At 40.2% G+C, this 25,286-nt stretch overlaps 1 protein-coding gene across 1 annotated transcript in view; it reads left to right on the top strand.

Moving 5' to 3' along the window:
* Positions 1 to 25,286, top strand: part of ascc3 (activating signal cointegrator 1 complex subunit 3) — a 424,683-nt gene that overhangs the window by 248,055 nt on the left and 151,342 nt on the right. The window contains 3 exon segments of the mRNA XM_051957275.1: positions 7,254 to 7,430; positions 7,899 to 7,970; positions 21,379 to 21,513. Coding sequence (XP_051813235.1) covers positions 7,254 to 7,430; positions 7,899 to 7,970; positions 21,379 to 21,513 — 384 coding nt within the window.

A 25,286-nucleotide genomic window follows, 5' to 3' on the forward strand; every position in this document is an offset into this window, starting at 1 on the left:
TACTATTTCTTTTTTTATTTTTAATTTGTTTAAATTATTGATTTTTTGTGCTTGGGGGACAGACACAGTCTCAATAAAGCTAACTGAATTACTGGAGGGTGACAGCTGTGAGGAAACTGCAGAGAGGTGTGGAAGACTACAACCCTGCATCCTTGTCTGACCGCTGGGTTGTCATACTTCAAGAGTTCTAATAAAATCAGCCATATTTCTGGAAATGAGAGCTGCACCAGCCAAAGTGGGAGGGATGCCGTCTCTCCTAATCAGACCACGTTTTCCCCAAAAAGAGCTCCAATTGTCTAAAAAGCCAATGTCGTTTGCCTCACACCACGTAGACGACCAGTGGCGAAACGACATGTGGCTAAACATATCGTCACTGGTCAGATCTGGCAGGGGTCCAGAGAAAATTACAGAGTCCGACATTGTTTTGGCAAAGTTACACACCGATTCTACGCTAATTTTGGTGACCTACGATTGGTGAAATCGGGTGTCATTACCGTTGACATGAATAATAATCTTACTATATTTAAGATTATCTTTAGCCAGCAGTTTCAAATTTGCGTCTATGTCGCCCGCTCTGGCCCCTGGGAGGCATTTAACTGGGGTCGCTGGTGTCGCTAACTTCACGTTTCTGACTATGGAGCTGCCAATGATCAGAACTGGTTTCTCAGCAGGTGTGTCATTGAGTGGGGAAAAATGATTGGAAACATGAAGCGGTTTGTGGTGGGCCGGGACAGAGGGCTTGAGCTTTGGACTATGTTTCCTATGAACTGTCACCCAGCCACCCTGACTTCCAGGCTGCTCGGGAGCTGCTAGGGGACGGCTAGCAGAGGCTACGCGATCCGCTATGCTATTGTGGTCCGCACCGGCTAAGGGGGCCTGGCTAACTGCTAGCGAGTTGTTTTCCATGGTGCGGAGCCGCGCTTCCAATTCAGAAAGCCGCGCTTCCAATTCAGAAAGCCTCGCCTCCAGAGCTACAAAGAGACTGCATTTATTTCACATATCATTATCACTAAAGGAGGCAGAGGGGTAACTAAACATGTGGCATACCGAGCAGGACAGAGAAGGAGAGGAAGAGGGAGAAGCCATGCTAACTGCTCAGTGCTAGGCTAGCGGACGAGAGATAACACATAGTTGTTAGAATTGATAGAATTAACTACAAGACTGAGAAGGTGCTTGAAGAAAACGAGTGTATGTTACAAGTCAAACATTTTACACACAGACGGGGGCGAGCAGGGAGCCTGCCTCCCTACAGAAAAAAAATCCTAGAGGAAACACTGCAACAGCTAACTGCAGAAAGTCTAGAAGCATGCAAATGTTTGAATCACTGTACACAGAACATTTTAATGTTAGCTTTAGGAGAGGATGCCTGTAATGTTTACAAACTGGGATCAGGGAGCCTTGATAGAGCACCTTACAGATGGAGAGGAGCTTGGAGGGTGGGTCAAGACATAGACTTCTTTTTTGCATCCAGTGAACTCTTCTTAACCAATTTTTGCGGTGTGGCAGCACACATCATCCTGCTTTGAGAGGCCATGGCCTTTAGAATTTGACATACATAAGGGGTGTGCTTGGTCTGCAGCAGGGGCGGTTTTAGACTTTCAGCTCTAGGGGTGCTTAGCACCTGGTTGGGCGCTGGGGGGACCAATGTTAAGTGACGGCTCACCCAGCTCTTCTGCATTCATAACAGAGCTCAGTCATTCTCTTAGATGACCCATTGATTTTCATTTGGGATCAGGTTTGATTGGTCTCTCCCATTGGCCTTCAGGAAACAACTGATTCCATAGGCTAAGTGCCATTGATAAAAGTCCATTTATTGATGATTTTTTTTCTTTGCTTGAATACAGACTTTGCCTCAAGGACCTGGTTGGCTTGGCACTAAGATTTGGCAAAAGACTATGAGAGAAAGAAGCAAGGTAGTGGTTGTTTGTAGTGATGAACATGTTATTTGAAACAACAATATAAAAATAAGTCTTCAAGAAATGTCAGTTTTATATTAAAATTTATTTAACTGTACATTAAGACACAGCAGGCTCTTGGCCACCTTTACATGTGAAAAAGAGACACAGGCAGAAAGTACCATGTATTGCTTGAAATCAAAGGTATCCTCAGACACATTCTACAGCTCCTATTTAAAAGGGCTTGTTTCAAGGTGTTAAAACAAAGACTATGTCCCATCAAACTCCTACCGCATCAGTAACTGAGTGGCATAACCAAATTCAATAGCCCCACATGTGGTCGTCTTATATGCATGTTTCGATATGATTCACTGACTGCAAGGCCTACTAAATATAATTTAGAACAACATCATGACTGAATGGTAGTGGGACCTCTATCTCAAGTTCAAACTCTTAGAAAATTGCCACATACACAGACAACTATAAATTTGGACAAAGCCATGAAAAGAAAACCGTGGCTTGATTGCCAAAGACAACAGAACACTTGACATCCTACAGTATGTTTAAGGCCTTAAATCTTAGCAGTCAATTTAATGACTGACATTTCCTCTCAGTAGCCAATTTAAAGAGTTAATCTGTGTCGTCTCACTTTCCTGTCAATCTCTCTGCCCGATCCATCACACGCACACAGGGGTGGGAGCAGCATTCAGCGCAGCGGCAGAGTAGAGGGGAACTTGCGCTCTCTTAATGGATCAAACCATTATCCAAAAGGGGGGGGGGGGGGGGGGGGGGGGTCAAATTAGGGAGTACTTTGCCAGGTTTTACATTTGGTTTGAAACGGTAAAATTCATAACACTGTTAATAATTATTTATTCATTTATTATAAACATATATAAATAACACCCAAGAATTCTAGGGGTGCTTAAAAAAATTAAGGGGTGCTCAAGCACCCCTGAAAATGGTCTAGCTCCGCCCCTGGTCTGCAGCAATATTTAAGTTTGTGATATGTGTGAAAGTAACACTCACAGGTTTCCCAAAAGAACATTGCATTATAATGAAATGACCAATGCTATTCATTTATATGCCATTTTTGTGGCTGATTGCGCGGGAACATAGTAAATCAAACATTGTCCATAAAGACATACTAAGCTGATAGATGGTAATAACTCGTTCTGTCAGGAACCATAAAAGCATTGAGACCAACTGGAAACTGAGATAGTTGGTCAAAAGTGCTAGGGTGCAGGATTACACCATCATTCTTTCATTTTTAGGAGCTTGCGAAAATGGCAGTGTGGACCAACAGCAATTGGACCAAGAGCAATTGGCCATGAAATTGGCCCACAATTCTACAAGCAGTACAACTTGAGTTAAGAAAAAGAAGAACAGGGAGACAGTTAAATTCATATTTTTGTAAAATAAAAGAAAATGTTGACTGGTTCTCTGCATAATGAACATGATACACATCTGCAGAGTGGAGGTTCAGTAGCGTTGTTGTGAAGGCCTTGTGTGCCGGTAGGGATTGGTTTGGTCTTATCTTGATGGGATGGTTTGACAGGTACTGCATCACATTAAAGGCCTTACCAATCTTCCCTGTCACTTTCAGCAGGAGGCTCAAAGATAGGGCAGCCGCCGCTCTCCCCCAATACCCCCTCTAGTTTTCTATCCCCTCACCCACATTGATGTACAACATATTGAATTTTCTTCAAGTTTCAAAGACAAATTAAAGACAGTACATGAGCAACATTGTTTACTTTGTCTCAGTACAAAGTAAAAATCAAACACATTGACCCTGAAGCTGCCTACTCACTTTCTACAATGTGCCCATGTTTTCTGAATTCAAGTGACCTGTTTATCACAAACAAGTCTTTTTTCAGCTTTTGTTACCGCAATTTCACTCCAGTATGCTTTTTTTGTCAGTTCAATGCCTTTTGTACATGTTAGTGTTTGCCGAATATTTCCTTTATCCTTTTGTGTAGAGTGTTTTCAGGCATGCTTTACAGTTGTCACTGTCATGTACATGTGACAAAACAGATATGGTTGTCTTTAAATTAACCCAGCTGTCTGGGCAATGGATACATTTTTTTTAAAAATGTGTTGTACACCTTTCCATGTGACCTCAGGTACAGTGCCTTGTGAAAGTATTCAGCCCCCTTGAACTTTTCAACCTTTCGCCACATTTCAGGCTTCAAACATAAAGATATAAAATTTTAATTTTTTGTCAAGAATCAACAACAATTGGGACACAATCGTGAAGTGGAATGAAATTTATTGGATATCTTATACTTTTTTAACAAATAAAAAACTGAAAAGTGGGGTGTGCAATATTATTCAGCCCCTTTAATTTCAGAGCAGCAAACTCACTCCAGAAGTTCAGTGAGGATCTCTGAATGATCCAATGTTGTCCTAAATGACTGATGACGATAAATAGAATCCACCTGTGTGTAATCAAGTCTCCGTATAAATGCACCTGCTCTGTGATAGTCTCAGGGTTCTGTTTAAAGTGCAGAGAGCATCATGAAGACCAAGGAACACACCAGGCAGGTCCGAGATACTGTTGTGGAGAAGTTTAAAGCTGGATTTGGATACAAAAAGATTTCCCAAGCTTTAAACATCTCAAGGAGCACTGTGCAAGCAATCATATTGAAATGGAAGGAGTATCAGACCGCTGCAAATCTACCAAGACCCGGCCGTCCCTCTAAACTTTCACCTCCAACAAGGAGACAACTGATCAGAGATGCAGCCAAGAGGCCCATGATCACTCTGGATGAACTGCAGAGATCTACAGCTGAGGTGGGAGAGTCTGTCCATAGGACAACAATCAGTCGTACACTGCACAAATCTGGCTTCTATGGAAGAGTGGCAAGAAGAAAGCCATTTCTCAAAGATATCCATAAAAAGTCTCGTTTGAAGTTTGCCACAAGCCACCTGGGAGACACACCAAACATGTGGAAGAAGGTGCTCTGGTCAGATGAAACCAAAATGGAACTTTTTGGCCACAATGCAAAACGATATGTTTGGCGTTAAAGCAACACAGCTCATCACCCTGAACACACCATCCCCACTGTCAAACATGGTGGTGGCAGCCTCATGGTTTGGGCCTGCTTTTCTTCAGCAGGGACAGGGAAGATGGTTAAAATTGATGGGAAGATGAATGGAGCCAAATACAGGACCATTCTGGAAGAAAACCTGTTGGAGTCTGCAAAAGACCTGAGACTGGGACGGAGATTTATCTTCCAACAGGACAATGATCCAAAACATAAAGCCAAATCTGCAATGGAATGGTTCACAAATAAACGTATCCAGGTGTTAGAATGGCCAAGTCAAAGTCCAGACCTGAATCCAATCGAGAATCTGTGACTGCTGTTCACAAACGCTCTCCATCCAACCTCACTGAGCTCGAGCTGTTTTGCAAGGAAGAATGGGCAAGAATTTCAGTCTCTCGATGTGCAATACTGATAGAGACATACCCCAAGCGACTTGCAGCTGTAATTGCAGCAAAAGGTGGCGCTACAAAGTATTAATGCAAGGGGCCGAATAATATTGCACACCCCACTTTTCAGGGTTTTTTTGTTAAAAAAGTTTAAAATATCCAATAAATTTCGTTCCACTTCACGATTGTGTCCCACTTGTTGATTCTTGACAAAAAATTAAAATTTTATATCTTTATGTTTGAAGCCTGAAATGTGGCGAAAGGTTGAAAAGTTCAAGGGGGCCGAATACTTTCACAAGGCACTGTATATGTTAACATTTCAAGTTTATCTTTCTGTGTCTTTTAAACATGTATCCTCTAAAATGAGTGTCCCTTTTCTATACAGATTAAATACTAGAGATGCTACTCTGCTCCTCACAGTATACTTTCTATATAGACACAATGTTGGTGTTTGGCACTACCACAGCTCAGATATGAGCTCAGAAATGCAGCTATGCAGCCATGCACACATACTCGAAGTTTTCCTATATATAGTACATTGCACAGGTTTAGAAATGTTCAGTAAAGTGAGTATGCCATCAAAGCTTTTATGTATCATTTAGCTTCATAAAAAGTGTGTGAAGATGTCAATATGTGGGGTGGCAATGAATTTTCCAATTTACAGAGTTCATTCACTTGCTGGTAATCAGTGAAACTTCTTCCTTTTCAATTGTTGAATGCAGTGGTTTAAGTTTCACATGTTTTCCAGACAGGTTTAAATTTAAAACTGCTGCAGAAGTGTTAGTTAATTGTTAGTTGGTATGGGCATGAGCAGTTGGTGGTTGTCTCTTCAGTTAACAAATGGTTTAAGTAATTTGTTACAATCCAACCTCTAGGGGCTGGCTGGATGCAACAAAAGCCAGTGTTATTGGTTCAGGTGAAGGGATTTATTGCTTAGTGGTGAATGGAACATAAAAGTGACAACAATGAACACAAAACTGATGAGTGGTGCTCAATCAAAGAACAGAATATAACAAAACGAAGACTAACAGAGTTTCCAAACTATCTAACCCAAAACAAAGTAACTAAACTCCCTAGCCAAACATAAGTACAAAAGCAACACCCACCACCTGTACCAAAAACTAATACAAAGAGTGCAAAAAACAAACTAAACAAAACTGGTGCCTCACACTCATACACACTGACCACACAGGTCATGAATACTCAAAATGAATGGCTTCTTCACTTAGCCCAAAGTGTCTGTAGAACTCACCAAGAGTGTCTCCAGACCAAAGTGTTTTCGGTACCCACCACACGTACGTACAGACTGACACACATCACACAAACATCAACAATACAACACTCAGAGAGGCACCAGGGCGGACTGGTCACAGATACCAGCCACCCCGACTAATAACGTGGTGGCAGATATATAATCTGCAGGTGTGGTGCTGGCTGGCTGCATCCAATTGGATAGTGGTGGAGGGGAGCTGGAGGGTGGCCCAATCAGGAAGGGCTGAAAGCGGGGAGAACAGACTGCATTGCAGGTCATCTACTCCTGAGCCACTAGGTGGAATGGCTGGCAGCTGGCGTTTCAGAGAGACTCTGAAAAGACTCTGAAAACAGCCACAGCTGAACCCACAAATGCAATCCCCCAACACAAAAGGCTCAGCAGAAAACCATCCAGAACCCAGACGCACACAGATACCTGTGGCCGTAACAAATTAAACTGTAATTTACATGATATTTTGTCTGGATGTAAAAGTATGAATAATGGACATTGTGATCTTAGTATTGTATTAAACCCTCTAAAATTCTATATCTTTACTCTTTTTTTCCCACTAGACAAGCACACATCGCCTTTTATTGCTTTGAACTGCATATCAAAGCCTGCCTCGATTAATAGGACAGAGTTTGTTCTTACTTTTAATCTGTTGTTGTCTGGTTAGGTGGAGTCCACTCAGAGCATGATCAGGATCCTAGGACTATCAGCCACCCTACCCAACTACCTGGATGTGGCCACCTTCCTCCATGTCAACCCCTATATTGGCCTCTTTTTCTTTGACAGTCGCTTCAGGCCAGTGCCTCTTGGACAGACCTTTGTTGGCATCAAAACCAACAACAAGGTTAGTGAACAATGAAATTCAGTGAATTTGAAAACCAGTAAGACTTCTGCATGCATAGGTGGTTTTCATCTTCTATATGCAGAGCAACCCATGTGTGCCATGTGTTTTATTGACATGGCAAAAATAATTATCTGGTTTTAGATTATCTCTGACATTTCAGTGACAGTAAGGGACACTGCAGCTCAAAAAAGCCAGACATATTTTTGAAGCATCCTCATTACAGCATTGTCCTCAGCACATATGGAATGCTAATCACAAATATAGTCAAATTATTTACGATAACTACAGCCTGAGAACATGTCAGTGTTTTGATTTTTGGTTACTGCAGATGTTTAAATAATAAAGAAATTAAACTTGACATACACAAACCTGAGTAATTTTGAAGTATATGCCTAGAAGAAGTTATATCAGATTAAAAATTTCATCAGTTCATTTAAATTGCTTCTTGTGTTTTTATGTCCTGTTCAGATTCAGCAGATTCATGACACAGAAGAGGTTTGCTACAACAAAGTTCTGGAACAAGTTAAAGCAGGTCATCAGGTAAGGGCTTTGTGTTTTAACTAAATAAGTAAATGCAATAATGAATGCATGCATTGGTTTTCTGAAGGTGAAATTCTAGAGTATTGACTAACTTTAAGTATAAAATTTTTTTGTGCCAAAAAGCATTTTACAGAGATTTTGTTTTCAGGATTTCTGGGTTTCTAGTCTTCATTTGTGCGTGCATCCAGATGTCTTTAACACAACACACTGAAATGCATGCAGAAAACCTTTATAAAGGAGAAAATTTAATTTGGAAGACAGTGACACAATGTGGGTCACATAATACTGACCAGCTCCTCTTTATTTGAAGACATCTAAGCTATGTTTTTTTTCTGATTGGAAAAATAAATACACACATTAGATCATTGCATATTTGATTGCACAGCTCTTTGCAATGTAAAACCAACCCATTTCTTCAATGTGCAGTTTACTGTAATGGTGGCAGCTTGATGTCTCAAAATTCTTTGTCATTTTTAAAGGAGTCCTCTGCATCACTCAGAAGTAGACAAAAACTAGCTTGCCATTTCCAACTGATGACCAGGGATTTTGTGGTGACCGTGGCTAGAAATGCTGTTAATGAAAGTTTTGCTCATGTTAAAATTGAACTATGAGTTGGTTGAAACCTTAAGCTGATTTTTTTGCTTTCACGAGATTTGTTTTCAAACCAAAAAGCCAGTGGGGTTTTTTCTTTGTTTTGTTTTGGTACAAAATATGCCACCTAATGTTCTACAATTCTACAATTTCATTTAGCAGATGCTTTTGTCCAAAGCGACATACAACACAAACAAGAATTCAGACATCAGGAAAAACCTGTAGTAAGTGCAAAAGTGCTTCAAGTGCGATTGGTCAAAGGTGTTGCCATCAAGTTGCAGAAGAATTGCCAACCCCCCCTCCCTTTTTTTTTTCAACTTTGTCAGCGCTAAATAAGTGCTGGGTTTTGGACCACCTGACTTATTCTACCCCTAAGGTGGAGTCGGATTAAGTGCCTAGGTGTTCTCTGAAAAATTGAGTCTTCAATTGTCTCTTAAAAGTAGAAAGGAACTCAGCAGAACGTGCAGAGTTTGGTAGTTTGTTCCACCATTTGGGAACAATAGAGGAGAAGAGTCTGGTTAGAGATTTCGAGCCGTGCTGGGCTGGAAGCACCAGGCGTCTCTCACATGCAGAGCGAAGTGGGCGTGAAGGGGAGTAGACCTCGATCAGAGAATCCAGGTAGGCTGGGGCCATTCTTGTAAATGTTTTGTAAGCCAGGAGGAGAGTTTTGAATTTGATTCTGGCTGCAACTGGAAGCCAGTGAAGGGAGATGAACAGGGGAGTGACATGAGCTCTTTTGGGCTGGTTGAAGACCAGACGTGCTGCTGCATTCTGGATCATCTGTAGAGGTTTGACTGTTATGTTGAAATAATCCCTGGGTGGTTTAATGCATAATGCACAAAAAACCAACAAGAGTCAAAAATGATCATGAATGATCACCCACAGGCTCAAAATCACAACATCCAAGATTTAAAGACCCTGCTGCTAACACCTTGATATCAGATGCCACAGCATGCCAACAGAGATTTTGTAGAGTCTCTATATTACTTTGATTGAAGTGATATATTACTTCAGGTTATTTGTGCATGTGTTTTACAAACTCAAACTAGTCCTATGAGGACTAGTGAATGCAATAATGACTGCAATAATAATTCATGGCAGGTAATCTGAACCATATTCATGTCCACTGAACAATTTCACTTTCCCTCAAAATAAATTTATCTGCCTTATTTAGTTTTATTAAAAGCTCAATTTCTCAGATATTATACTGTGACCCTGTCTATGAAGGAGGGGGTTATCGTTTCCTCATTAGTTTTTCCCAAGCTTCACAACAAATAATTGCATTGCACCTGACACCTCAGTTCCATTATATCCCAAATATCATCCCCATACTTCTGTAGGATTTTATTAATGGCTCCAAATAGCTTTGGCAAGCTATCTGGAGTAGAACAATTGTGATGTTGATGTAATGTCAGAATACAGTTTGAAAAACAACTCACTTTCCTAGAAAAACTTTCTTTGAACTTTTTCATGAATAGGAACTTCTGCTGTAAATATTTTTTTGTGAAGCTTTGAGAATGAACATCCGCTATCGAAAGTCTCTGTAGTCCTTATTTTCCCCAGTGTTATCCTTCCCTACCCTCTCCTTCCATCCACCATCCACCCACCACCCTCCACTCGCTCTGCTTCCATTCTACTGCCTCAGTAGGCCTAGTGGGAACATGAGAGTTGTGAATTCAGACTTTACCATTTAGCTCCAATCTGCTACAGGAGTTGAGCTCCCTGTTGGGCACTGCTGTTATCCTGTCTACATCATTTTATTGCAATTATGCATGCACACAGACAGACAGACAGACAGACAGACAGACACACACACACACACACACACACACACACACACACACAGGCTTTGTTTTTTTCTTTTTTTTTCTTCTGTCTTGCCCATTCTCTCCCTCGGGGACACAGTTAACATGAGTATTTCTGTAGCCCTTTAGAACTTGTAAGCTAACTTTATTGTGCACCATATGGAAGCAAATCAGACTCATCAGATTCTGAATTTTAAAAGCTGCTGAATTTTTTACTTAGATTTTTTTGCATCAAAATTATGTATGTGAATTTTTTATGCCTGAATTTAGTTCATCAAAATTCGAAAAACCAGTTAAAAATTCAATGTATTCAAAATTCGCCATCAAAAAGATTCAATGTGTTCAAAATTCGCTGTCGAAAAATTCAATGTTCAAAATTCGCCTTCAAAAAATTTGCTGTTCACATCCAGGGGACTTACACATAAATAATCTATCTTGGCCAAAATCGAACAAAGGCCCAGCCAATCAAGTGACGCTCCTCTGGTTATGTATCACAGACAGTTGACCTCACAAGACCGGGGTAACTATGGCTACCAGTGTGAACGAGAGCGCTTCGGTGAGTGTATTAATCCTTTGTGTCCTCTATTTGGTTTGTTTTTGTGAAAGTCAGTAACCTATAATGCATGACAAGTTTCCAAAGAACAAGATCTATAGTATACGCGAGGAGCTTTTAACGACGTGCTGCTCGCCGCGTTAGCACAGCGCTAGCTGCGCTAGCCATGTTAGTACAGCGCTAGCGGTGTTAGCTGCATTAGCCGCATTAGTACGGTACTAGCTTAAGGTCAAACTGAAAGCACGTTCTGCAGCTGGGTAGTTGAGTAACAATTTTATAAATGCACAAATGGCCAGAAGTGTGATTTATGTGCCCGAAAATGCAGTTAAATCACAGAGCAGTGTAACGAAATTGGTACCCTAGCAAAATTAATTAGTCTACATAACACTTTGTTTATTATGTGTTTTCTGCTGAAGTTGATGTTTTGGTTTGCTTCATTTTAAATTACGCTTGATCTTGAAATGTTTTAAACTGTGTAGTCAAAGTAATTCCAGCTGTGAATGAATAGCTTGAAATGAACTGCCCTACACTGCTCTGTTCATAGCTGACCATTCTATCACAGCGTGCTATATCAAGAGTTAGTGTGCAATGATGGTGATAAATGCAGGCAATTTTTGTCAACTGTTCCTGTTTAGTATGTGTACCCTGGATTATTTTGATAGTTTAATTTGTTGTAGCCATTTATTTAATCCATTTTATTCCACTCCCTAGCAACACCATCTGAATTGACCAATCTGATGAAATTCTGGACTGGATGGGAAACTCTACCGAGAACTCTCTCCATAGAAGTAGTGAATGGTAGATGCCCCACAGTCTCCACCTGTTATGAGACCTTTCACATCCCAGGACATTACAAGGACTACCTGTCTTTTAAGACTGACATCCTGGCCTGTAATTGCACTTGCCATACAAGATTTGTTATATGTAGTTCTCTCCCTACCTGTTCTCCCAGCTCACCTGACAAGTATATAAATATGAAAGATTACAAAACAACAACCAACATTATATATATATATATATATATATATATATATTAGGGGTGTATTATTTATTTATTAGGGGTGTAACGATACACAAAAATCATGGTTCAATGCATGTTTCGGTACGGAAGTCACGGTTCGGTTCTGTTCTCAGTTAAGGGAAAAAATGAAAAAAAAAAACCCTGCTGATATAAGAGCTGGTATGACTCACTAGCTGAAGTGTGGATGAGAAGGAACTTCATAACGGGGCTCTATCACCTAAAATAGGAAATATATTTTAATGTAATTGCTTTTTTAAAAAAAACAATACTGTTTAGTTAGGCTGTTGTTTACCAGTATAAATATACTAGTAGGCTTAAAAAAATCACAATATCATCATTTATCTATAGCAAAGAGCACAGCAATAATGTGAAGTTAACGTAAGCTGACCATCATAAGTTTAAAACCTCGGGTCTCAACAACGGAGTATAGCCATAGATCTGCTGCTATGAAAACACCATGGACTTGGCTATTGCTTTAGCCCGTTCTGAATTGCTAGGCAGGGTTTGATGAAATGATGTTGGGAGCATCGTTTGCACAGTCCGCTGTTTTTTCCTAGCAGCGGTGATAGTTACACTTGGATGGTGCTTTTTCTAAGGTGTGTCTAAGTTTGCCGTGTTGCTGGATGCATAGCTGAGGACCGCTTCACAGTGTCGGCATACGGCTTTCGTCTTGTCCACTTGTTTTACTACTTTTTCTTACTTCACTGGGAAACCGAAGTGATCCCAAATGGGTGATTTTAATGACACCAGAGTGTCTTCCAGCTCTAGCTTCTTCTTGTTGTTGCTCGCATTAGCCATGAAGCGCCTGCTGTGCCGAGTTGTGCCTGCCCGTCGAGATCTGCATGCAGGTCGCGGGAGCGTGCCCGCTCTGCTAAAACGAAAACTATGAGACGCTAAACTGTTTTTGATGGCACAGTATTTCTTGATAATGAAAAGATGCAATATGAAAGTTTGCGCTCCCACGACCTGCATGCAGATCTCGGCACACCACCAGGAGAATAACGATCCGTCACATCCTGTGGTTCCCTTGAAAATCCGACTTTTTTTTAGTTCCGCAATACTGTGCGACTGTGTGACCCAAAGAAGGTCCACTGCATGAAGTTGAATTTTTAGGTTTCGCAATTAAAACAGTTCTGTACATTCTTAATAGTCTTATACACACGTGGACAAAATTGTTGGTACCCCTCAGTTAAAGAAGGAAAAACCCACAATTCTCACTGAAATCACTTGAAACTCACAAAAGTAACAATAAATAAAAATGTATTGAAAATTAAATAATCAAAATCAGCCATCACTTTTGAATTGTTGATTAACATAATTATTTTAAAAAACAAACTAATGAAATAGGGCTGGACAAAAATGATGGCACCCATAACTTAATATTTTGTTGCACAACCTTTTGAGGCAATCGCTGCAATTAAACGATTTCTGTATTTGTCAATGAGCGTTCTGCAGCTGTCAACAGGTATTTTGGCCCACTCCTCATGAGCAAACAGCTCCAGTTGTCTCAGGTTTGATGGGTGTCTTCTCCAAATGGCATGTTTCAGCTCCTTCCACATATGTTCAATGGGATTCAGATCTGGGCTCATAGAAGGCCACTTTAGAATAGTCCAACGCTTTTCTCTCAGCCATTCTTGGGTGTTTTTGGCTGTGTGTTTTGGATTGTTGTCCTGTTGGAAGACCCATGACCTGCGACTGAGACCAAGCTTTCTGACACTAGGCAGCACATTTCTCTCCAGAATGCCTTGATAGTCTTCAGATTTCATCGTACCTTGCACACTTTCAAGACACCCTGTGCCAGATGCAGCAAAGCAGCCCCAAAACATTACTGAGCCTCCTCCATGTTTCACCGTAGGGACAGTGTTCTTTTCTTCGTATGCTTGGTTTTTGAGTCTATGAACATAGAGTTGATGTGCCTTACCAAAAAGCTCCAGTTTGGTCTCATCTGTCCAAAGGACATTCTCCCAGAAGCTTTGTGGCTTGTCAACATGCATTTTTGCAAATTCCAGTCTCGCTTTTTTATGAGTTTTTTTCAGCAGCGGTGTCCTCCTTGGTCGTCTCCCACGAAGTCCACTTTGGCTCAAACAACGACGAATGGTGCGATCTGACACTGATGTACCTTGGCCTTGGAGTTCACCTTTAATTTCTTTGGAGGTTGCTCTGGGCTCTTTGGATACAATTCCAACGATCCGTCTCTTCAATTTGTCATCAATTTTCCTCTTGCGGCCACGTCCAGGGAGGCTGGCTACTGTCCCGTGGGTCTTGAACTTCTGAATAATATGAGCCACTGTTGTCACAGGAACTTCAAGCTGTTTAGAGATGGTCTTATAGCCTTTACCTTTAAGATGTTTGTCTATCATTTTTTTTCGGATGTCCTGGGACAATTCTCTCCTTCGCTTTCTGTTGTCCATGTTCAGTGTGGTACACACCTTTTCACCAAACAGCAGGGTGACTACTTGTCTCCCTTTAAATAGGCAGACTGACTGATTATGAGTTTGGAAACACCTGTGATGTCAATTAAATGACACACCTGAGTTAATCATGTCACTCTGGTCAAATAGTTTTCAATCTTTTATAGAGGTACCATCATTTTTGTCCAGGCCTGTTTCATTAGTTTGTTTTTTTTAATAATTATGTTAATCAACAATTCAAAAGTAATGGCTGTTTTGATTTTTTAATTTTCAATAAATTTTTATTTATTGTTACTTTTGTGAGTTTCAAGTGATTTCAGTGAGAATTGTGGGTTTTTCCTTCTTTAACTGAGGGGTACCAACAATTTTGTCCACGTGTGTATATATAGAGAGAGAGAGATAGATAGGGATGTAGATATAACAAGTAGATCAAATAATCCCAGATTATGGATGAGTTGAAATATGAAAAAAAAAATGAAGTGATCTATGGAAAGTCCAATCTTTGAAACCTGACATGTTGTTTAGTGTCATTTCTTTGTAAATTAGCTGCATCCAGTCATTACCATGACATTGGCATCATGGAACCATGACCACATATATGGGTCTGGAGATAGTGGCGTTTTTCTAATGGCAAATTTTCAAGCTTTGACATATACAGTGGTGGAAAAAAGTTTTCGGACACCCTTAAAATTTCACACAGTCTCAAATGTTATCATGAAATATTTGTGGAAAAGTCTTTTTGTGTTTCAAAAGGTGTGGACGCATTAAACAGACTCGTCGAAATTTCTTATTTTTTTGGAACCAATCAATTTAAAACTATTTTATGGCTTTTTTTTAGGATTTGCTTAGTATTATGGCTGTGACTGAACTAATAGAAATTGCTTTTGAAGATCAAAGAGTGATTCTTAACACAGTATTTCACAAATGTATGAGGTGTCTAAAAACCTTTTTCCACTGCTCTATTTAATAGCAATCTGCTCTGCTTAAGTTAAGTAGAAGCCAAATTGCAATTTGTGTTGATTTTCACATTCTTTTTTATTTGTATGTGTATGTGAATGGGAGAGAGTGTGTGTGCAGGTGTGTCCTTGAGGAAGCTTCAAGTGGAGCCTAAGGTGAAGGCTTCAAGACCAGCTGCCACAGCATCTGGGTGGGGCTGAGAAAGGAAAAAAGTTTTTTGAGCATGCGGCTGCAAGAAGGAACAAGGCCTTCATAATAGACTAGTTTAAAACTTTGTCATTTTATTTTTCAACTTATCCGTACATTCATTCAAGCAATAAATGGTCAGTGTGAAGAACTGGATCCATTTCTATACATCTTTATCTGCACGTGTCAAGACACAAATCCAACTCAGCCATCAGTAAAAGTAAAGCAGCAAACTAAAGGGGTTGGCTGAAATTGCTATTACATGCTAGCAAGACAAGTAAGTAAAAATTTCTGGCTTTTATCTTGAATTATCCTTGAGATATTGATATTTGAATAACCTGAAATTTCAATGTCAGAAAAAACTACTGAAACTGGGTCTACAGTCTGCTTAAGAAAGTATTTGAAATACTAAGCCAATATTTCACAGATACCATTGACAACACATGGGACAGACACATTAAGTTCCAGTAAGTTGCAAAAGTGGTCTGGGGATGTGACCATTCTTTGTCACCCAGCTGGACCTCTCTGAGTGCACAGTTGTGATGTACTGATTCCTGTTTTCTGATAAGATGGTGAAGCTGTGTCAGTGCATTTATAATAGCTGGGCAAACTTCTACTTGGTTGGATAAAGCATTTAAAAACACAAGTTCTTCTGTGCAAGAGAGCTCTGAGAAGTCCAGATCCAGTCCAATATGCTCCAAACAAGAACAAAGTCTCACAAAAGATGATTTAACAATAGTTCCTACAACAGAGAAAAACAAAGTTATAAAATGCAAACTACCAATAGGATTAAATAGTTAACCTCACTGAAAGACTAGACTGCCCCATTAGGCTCTTCTTTTAGAACAGATTAAAGGAGGGTACACATACTACACAGGAAACAGTTAACAAAAATGGGCTGCATTTATCACTACCATTGCACACTAACTCTTGATATAGCATGCTATGATGGAATGGTCGGCTACAAACAGGGCAGTCTAGGGCAGTTCATTTCAAGCTATTCATTTACAGCTGGAATTATTTGACTACACAGTAGGCTTGGGCGGTATCCAAATTTTGATACTGTCAAACTTCCTTCACATTTCACCGGGGTATACGGTATCACCGTGACTATTACTGTTACTGGCTTGTGCCTTCACATTCGAAAATTGAATACTCGCAGCAGTGAGTGGGTGGTTGATTCTGAGATGCATCCTTAGGTTAGAGGTGTTTCCATCTCTCGCAATCACTTTTTGATTGCAGAATTTACAAATTTGCTTCATCAGTATTTACCGGCTCTCCTTTCTCGTTTGCCTGGAAGCTGAAATACTCCCAAACTGCAGAAGTTGTGTTCTTTTTTGACACCAAGTCACTCCGTGCAGGATCTGCCATCCTCCCCCTCTCTCCCTCCTCCGCGCTGTCACGTTCATAAACTTTATGGAAAGTCTCCAAAAGTAGGCTAAAACATAACTGTTTAAGTAAAACTGAAAATTCAACCACACATAAGTGCTACTGGACAGAGAATCAATTTTAGGCATTAAATGACTTTTATTTAATCCCTATGTTAACCTTTCCTGCTCAGCTCCCGACCGTGGCCGGGAGGACGATTCTCCAGGGCCGAAGTTACTTTTGTTACTTCGGGGTTAACCCCCTTCACTTCCTCAGCAGTTATAGAAGGCAAAGACACAGGAGCCCGGCCTTATTGAAGAATACTGCAGCCTTTATTAATTTCCGCCCGAAATTTCTACTGAGATTTACAGAAAGTAAATTGAATGCTGTTCTTGAACTGTTTGGAGTACATGCATGGTTGGGGTCTCATTTGAAAGCTGACAACCTGAATTTTCACCCAGTGCAGTCAGAATTACTCTAGGTGCTACTGGCACAGAGTATTTCATGTTGGCACACACTGAATTAGGATGAATTTTTTTTCTCGCCTACATTTTTTCCCTAATAAAACACCTGAAAATCAGTGTGGCAGCACTGCAACAGCTTGAAAACACAATATTGCAAAAGCCTGGGGTCTTACATAGTTCAGGTCAAAATTTCAGAGCAATACTACAAGAAATGAGTGTTTCACACATGTATTTGTACTGATATGCTCCGCCCCTGTCAATGTTGGATACACTCTTTATACACTGTGCACACTCTCTACAGAATGGTATAAATTCATTTTCACTTCATTTTCCACTTCATTTTCATTCCAAAAACTCATAAAGAACTCAAAAAATCACTTCAGATAGGCTTCAGTGTCGATCACACACACAGATTGAGAGGAATACAGAGAAACAGCAGGTGGAGCCCGGAGCTCACGAATGAAATATCATATAAAGCCGCTGGCAGAGGCGGGATTTATATTCAAGCCATTCAGCAAGCTCATTGGCTACCAGGCCTGTCAATCTAACGTTTCCTCCGGCGTGATTTGCTGAGAAACAAGTCAATCAAGTGATGTAATCGATATCTGTCAGACTCGGCCATGGTTGGCTATATTGCCGAAGTAGGCGGAAACGAGTCACCTGATTGGTTGAAGTCCGGTTTGAAGCGGTCGAGAAGCCTCCAGTATCCATTTTGAATCGCGAACAAAGAAAATAGGACCGTGTATGATAAAGTTATAATAGAAAGATGCAGTGAATATGAAACGCACAGCGCCACCACGCGCCGCGTGCACGCGCACGGAGCCGATCGTTTTCTGGATTTTTTACCTATTTCGAGACATGTTTTGGCCAAAGTATTATACTGGATTGTTTCCTCTGGATGGCTAAGCTTGGGTTCTGGCCGGTTTTTGTGGATTATCTTCTTTTATGACCAGAAACGAGCGTCCAAACTGCGTCGACAGGTGAGCTGTGCACGTTTACATGACTTGTTGTTTGTTGGATAAATGTGTTTATATTACCCGCTGTGGTAATCACATCTGAAAGTGGTTTATACCGGCGGATTCATGAGAATCTCAGCTTTCTATGTGTGTATAGTGTTTGTATAATCGTGTTTGCAGTGTCCTTCTATTTTAAAAAAAGCGTATACCGATAAAAAAAACGGCCCGCCCGCGGGCCGCCGTACTTTAACGAGTTAACAGCACGCTAACCCAGCAGCTACACACCTCTTCTCTCTTACTCCCCTAATTGACTGCCGTGCCGTCTTCCTCGCTCGCGCTGCATTCAGGGTTGCTCGGACATCTGGCTTTCCCCCGCTCTCACACACACACCCACACACACACGCTGCTCTCTCTCCCTCTCTAATAACGGAGCCACACACTCTCATAACACTTATCTCCTGTATAAGAGCATTGCATTTTTTCATGACGGTATTGGAACTGATACTGCTGCTATTTTAAACACCGGCGGTATACGGTATTACCATAATACCGCCCAAGCCTACGACACAGTTTGAAACCTTTCAAGATCAAGTGTATTTTAAAATGAAGCAAACCAAAACATCAACCTTAGCAGAAAACACACATAATAAACAAAGTGTTGTGTAGACTAATTAAGTTTGCTATGTTACCAATTTCTTTACAGTGCTCTGTGATGTAACTGCATTTTCGGGCACATAAATCACACTTCTGGCCATTTGTGCGTTTATAAAATTGATACTCAATTGCCCAGCTGCAGAACGTGCTGTCAATGCGACCTTAGTACGGTACTAGCGCAGCTAGCACCGTACTAATGCGGCTAACGCAGCTAACACCGCTAGCGCTGTACTAACACGGCTAGCGCAGCTAACGCGGCGAGCAGCACGTCGTTAAAAGCTCCTCGTGTATACTATAGATCTTGTTCTTTGGAAACATGTCATGCATTACAGGTTACTGACTTTCACAAAAACAAACCAAATAGAGGACACATAAAGGATTAATACACTTGATTGGCTGGGCCTTTGTTCGATTTTGGCCAGGATCGATTATTTATGTCTAAGTCCCCTGGATGTGAATAGTGAATTTTTTGAAAGCGAATTTTGAACACTGAATTTTTTGACGATGGATTTTGAACAGTGAATTTTTTGATGGCGAATTTTGAACACATTGAATTTTTAACTGTTTTTTTTAGAATTTTGATGAACTAAATTTATCCATAAAAAATTCACATACATAATTTTGATGAAAAATAAAATTCAAAGTAAGAAATTCAGCAGCTTTAAAATCCAGGAATCTGATTAGTCTGATTTGCTTCCATAGCACCACTGACAACTTTTTTTTTTTTATATCAATGGTTGAAACAATACAATGCTGCAATCTGGCTTGTAGGTTGAGGCCGCTGAGTCCACAGTTCAACTGGGGAGGCCTCTTCTTCATCTGATATTAAATTGTCAAAAAGTGGCTATGACATATATTAATTTAATCTGGGAAGATGTGATGGATGAAATTTTCTTGATGATTTTCCGGGTGATTTCCCGGGTATTTGTAGTTAAATTATTATCACTCCAACATAGAGCATTCTGTCTGCTTAATTATTTCGACTGCAAACTCAAAGGATTTATATCATATGTGCAAACACTATAGACAGTATTTGTAGTACCCATGAATGAACAAGCAAAATGCTTAAATTATAGATGTGGGAATTGGTCTGCTTCATGTGTCCAGCTTAGGCTGCTGAAGACTAGTATTACTTTCAGATAAACTTTTGGAAACATTTTTCCATGAAAACTCAGGATTTTTTTCCCTGAGCATTTTGGAAGGTATTGAACTTTCAATGGCTAGTATGAACAGTAATAAAGATTTCATTGAGTAAAAACAGATTTACTGTGCATTTAGGCACCTGACTGTTATTTTAAGACAGACTTGAAAAGTAAACCTGTTTTTCATGTCAAACAACCTATCCAGAGATAGATAAAGAGAGTGTGAAAAATGAGTGTAAAAATGCAACTAATGGGGGTGATTTCAAATACAACATGAAGGCCCACTCTGATGTGTCAGACATCCATCCATCCATCCTCTATACACCGCTTTATCCTCACTAGGGTCGCGGGGGGCGCTGGAGCCCATCCCAGCTGACTCGGGCGAAGGCAGGGGACACCCTGGACAGGTCGCCAGTCTGTCGCAGGGCTACATATACAGACAAACAATCACACTCGCATTCACACCTACGGGCAATTTAGAGTACTCAATTAACCTCAGCATATTTTTGGACTGTGGGAGGAAGCCGGAGTGCCCGGAGAAAACGTGTCAGACAGCTCTTTCAGAATAGCAAATTAAGGATTGTCTTTTGGGAAAGGGTTATTTCACATACTTAGAAACAAAAAAAAAAAAAAGATAATATCTGAGACAACCTCAAGCCACTTTATTTTTGTTTTGTTTTTTTCCACCACTTTTAATTTGTCAGTATGTCAAGTATGTCTGTGGACGACTGGAAGTAAGGTGCCTTGTCTGATAAGCTCCAACAGCACCATCACAATGGCAGATGTAGCATGTGGACTTGTCAAAAGAAGGAGTGAGACACACATGGTTACTCTTTAAAATGATTTAGAGGGTGTGCCACTTTCTTGCCTTTTAAACAGTTAGTGTTACCTGTAATGCAGTGTTTAACACTGTCATCTACCAGTTAGAACGTCCTGGGTATAATCTCAGCCTGGAGTCTTTCTGTGTGGAGTTTGAATGTACCCTGTGCTTGCGTCAATTCTCACCCGGTGCTCCAGCTCCGACAATCCAAAGAAATGCTGAGGTAAATTGGTGACTCTTTATTGGCATATGGGTGAATGTGAATGTACCCTGCCTTCACCATAAATCAGCTGGGATAGACTCCAGCCCCCACACAATCCTGCAGAGGATAAAGGAAGAATGGATGGTCCAATAATAGACAGACTTCAACTTGAATTTGAAATTCTACAAATGATATGGTTGCTGAACTGCCTGAGAATTTCTGTAGATTTATGTATTGTTTTGAACTGAACTTTTCTCATTTGTATTTTTGTGTCTTAGGTGATGGTGTTTGTCCATGCTCGTAATGCCACAGTGAAGACAGCCATGGGGCTGATTGAGATGGCAAAGAACCACGGAGAAACATGTTTCTTTCAACCAGACCAGGGTCCAGACTATGGCCAATGTGAGAAACAGGTAAATAGCCTTTCATCAGTATAAGTTAATTACCTTTAAAAGCAGACAAGTAATCAATATATTAGTTCAGCTTTTTCACAGTGTACAGTGAGAATTTCGTATGCTCTTGGCACAAGTGAATTTCTTTCTATGTCCAACATTTTGACAGGGCTGTCAGAATTGTGAGTACGCATGGATGTAAATTATTAAAATAACACATTCAGCAATGTTACAATGTTAACATATCTGATTCAGTATTTTTAAAATAAATATTTCAGCATTTAGCAAACATCTAACCCAGGTCAACTCCAGGGACAAAACAGCTGAGCAGCACATCAAAAGTTATGCAATACTGATTGACAAACTAATTAGAAAAAAATGATTTGCCTCCCTGTAGGAAAGAAATGAGTACCAGTAAATATTGTAGAGAATATCATTCCCTTGGACACTTTCTTTTCACACTGTAAAGGCAAATGACCTGTTATGACATATATGAGGCCCTGCCATCATCACATTCATCCCTCAGTTTGATACCTGCTCTTGTGGAGCAAGTGTTGCCCTTTGTTCCTTTCCTTCAGGAAACAGAAATTGTAGATATAATTCAATTTTATTTATATTGCACCAATTGCAATTCATATTGTCTCAAGACGCTTTACAGAACCCATATGCCTGAACCCTTAGAGCAAGCCCTAAGGCAGGGGTCCCCAAACTTTTTCCTGTGAGGGCCACATAACTTTTCCCTTCTCTGGTGGTGGGCTGGGGTCAGTTTGTAACAGAAAAAGTGTGACGATCGCAGGGGTGCCTAAACGTAAACGTTGTTCTCCAGAAAGCCACACAAAACCAAATATTAATAACCCTTTCCGGGCTCTTCACAGAAAAAAAGTCAGGAAATAAATAATAACACTATTAATGACATAAATAACACAATTTATGAAATAAATAATAACCAAATTACCGTCTCTAGGTTCTTCACAGAAAAAAAAGTCAGGAAATAACACTATTTGTGAAATTAATAATAACCAAATAACCCTCTCTGGGTTCCTCACAGAAAAAATAATGTCGGGAAATATATAATAACACTATTTATGAAATAAATAATAACCAAATTACCCTCTCTGGGTTCTTCACAGAAAAAAAGTCCATGGAACATTAATTTTCTGTTGTGCCGTGCACGATCTTAACAGGTAAACGTTCAGCTTAGTTGTCAGAGCAGAATCTCTGACTTAAATGACTCATATGAGCAGTGTCTCAAAGGTCTTGTTTTCCTTCCTTTTAATCCCAGGGTTTCCGCTACATTCATTCTGCAGCGGCAGCCCAGTGATACTAAACTTCCAGCGCCGCTCTTTTAATTTTTTTTTTTGTAATCGTCGCAAATACTCCACCACTGCATGTCTCCACCTTCACAACAGTATGGCACTGTGTCAGGTACCTGTATCCGGCCCGCGGGCCGTAGTTTGGGGACCACTGCCCTAAGGCAACAGTGGGAAGAAAAAACTCCCTTTTAACAAGAAGAAACTATGAGCAGAACCCAGCTCATATGGGGGGACCCATCTGCTGCTCCTCAGCCAGGTTGAGAGGGACAGAAGAGGTAGATGGGTGGGGAGAGAGAGGGATAGGAGAAGAGGTGGGTGGTGGACGGGGAAACCTAAACCACACATCAGGATACATGCATGGTAAGAGTAATATAGATGATACATACATAGTAGAAGCCAACATTGAAACTGATTCATAAGTTTACTGTTATGATGTAAGGTTCTGGCATTAAACATACTACATAGATAGCATATCCAGTCATGGAAAAAAAATATTAGACCACCCTTGTTTTCTTCAATTTCTTGTTCATTTTCATGACTGGTACCATTAAAAATTATATTACATGAAGAATACAGTGAACATGGCAAAAAAAATGCAGCCGATTACATAATACTTTATGTCCTTTTTGACGTGCTTAACCCTTAGGGGGGGAGAAGGTCCATTTTGACTAATTCGGATTTTACCTTTATATTTCACCTTAAAAGCTGTTGATCTTGCTTTGCTTGATGTATTTTTTTCAGCACAACCTCACCTGTGTGATTCTATAATTATTATTTATACATTTTGATATAATGTATGAACACACTTGACCTAAAATTGCAGAAAAAATACGAAGTCCGAGAAGGAAAAAGTTTTTTTTTTTTTTACTGTGGACCCCATAAACATGTGTAACCAATCCTTTTCAGAACTTAGAATGCAAATATAAATTGTTTGTCATAAAATAATGAGCAAATTTATCAGTAAACACAGTTATATACCATTATTTGCACTAAAATGCAGGAAATTTTTAGGCACTTTTGCACAACTATTTACAAAATCATGAGGAGTCACAATAAAATTTTACATAAATGAATTTGTGCCACTCCAAAAAAAACTTTTTCTGTCCACCACAGTCTCTGCAATGGCAAAAACAACAGAAACAGGCATTAGGACCATAAGGAGAATCTGGAATCCTGGTGTTCTCCATTGCTAGAATATATTTATTATGAATATTATTATTATTGTTATTATTATTATTGTTGTTGTTGTTTTATTATTATTATTGTTGTTATTATTATTGTTGGTGTTCTATTATTGTTATTAATAGTAATATATTACATCTGAAACAAAATCTTTATTTTCTGTGCATCTTTGGTCTTCTCTGTGTCAAGCAGAGAGAGTGATCTGTGGCCAAAGCCAGTGAAGGACATGCTGCTTTCCCAAAGAGTTATAACTATCCCCTGACTAAAAGAAATATGATAGAATGTTCCAAATCCGCACGCTGGCCATCTCTCCTCTGTGTATTTCTAGAATATTCCACTCTCTTACTATGAACACAAAGACTAGGGGTGTGTCTGTGTGGCCGCTCCCTGTCAGAGCATCTCTGTCACCCAGCTCCAAGTTTCTCAGTCAACTTTTGGGGAAATCCAGTTCGCGTTTTTACTCCAGAGAATACCAGGTTTGTGAAAAACTGGTCCACATTTTCCATCATACACCAAGCATCACTCCAAGAGTCTGTGTTTCTAGCCAGGTGCTTTCAGCAGAGAGGACTCTCCCGCTGAGTCCAAAGTTCAAAGTTTCGCCGTGCATAAAAGACGCTGGAAATATGCTCGGGTGAAGTTCGGTAAAAAATGTGTGGTTAATTATTGATCATATCTCTGGTTTTACTTGGCTGATCAAGATGATTCAAAAACTGGTAGAAAGCTCAAAATTTGCACTTTCAACACAAGTTAAAGGGAGACTCGCCGATGCTTCATTTTCCTGCTTCGTTTGATTACATTGGCGCAACAGTATTGACGCGCCGGCACGTAAATCGGGATGTGAGGGTTTTAAGCTTAATTGAATTTTCAGGGTATATAAGAGGCCATTTCATGTCATAAGTAGTACTGCACATGCAAAGGCCTAGAGTGGTTTCCTGCTTACATTCAAGCTGTAGCACAACTCAGAAGCTGTCAGCTCTCACGTAATGCCTAAAACAAAAGAATTATGTGAAGCCACAAAGGTAGCCATCTTGCACTGCTGGAAATTGGCATGAATGAGAGACAAATAGTGAAAAAACTGAAGATAGCCGTTCATTACACCAACAAAAAACGAGACGAACACGGTACTACCAAATTGCTAGCTGTTCACGGCAGGAAGCATCTTTCTATCTCACCAGATGACCATGCATTCATCCGTTCCTGTGTCAGGAATCGTCATCAGACCTCCAGGATCCTTTAAAATGAGTGAGTACTGTGGAGAAATGTGACTTGTTTGGCAAGGACAGTTGTAAACCGACACAG

The sequence above is a fragment of the Acanthochromis polyacanthus genome, chromosome 12, assembly GCF_021347895.1.
Source record: "Acanthochromis polyacanthus isolate Apoly-LR-REF ecotype Palm Island chromosome 12, KAUST_Apoly_ChrSc, whole genome shotgun sequence".
Classification (NCBI taxonomy): Eukaryota; Metazoa; Chordata; class Actinopteri; family Pomacentridae; genus Acanthochromis; species Acanthochromis polyacanthus.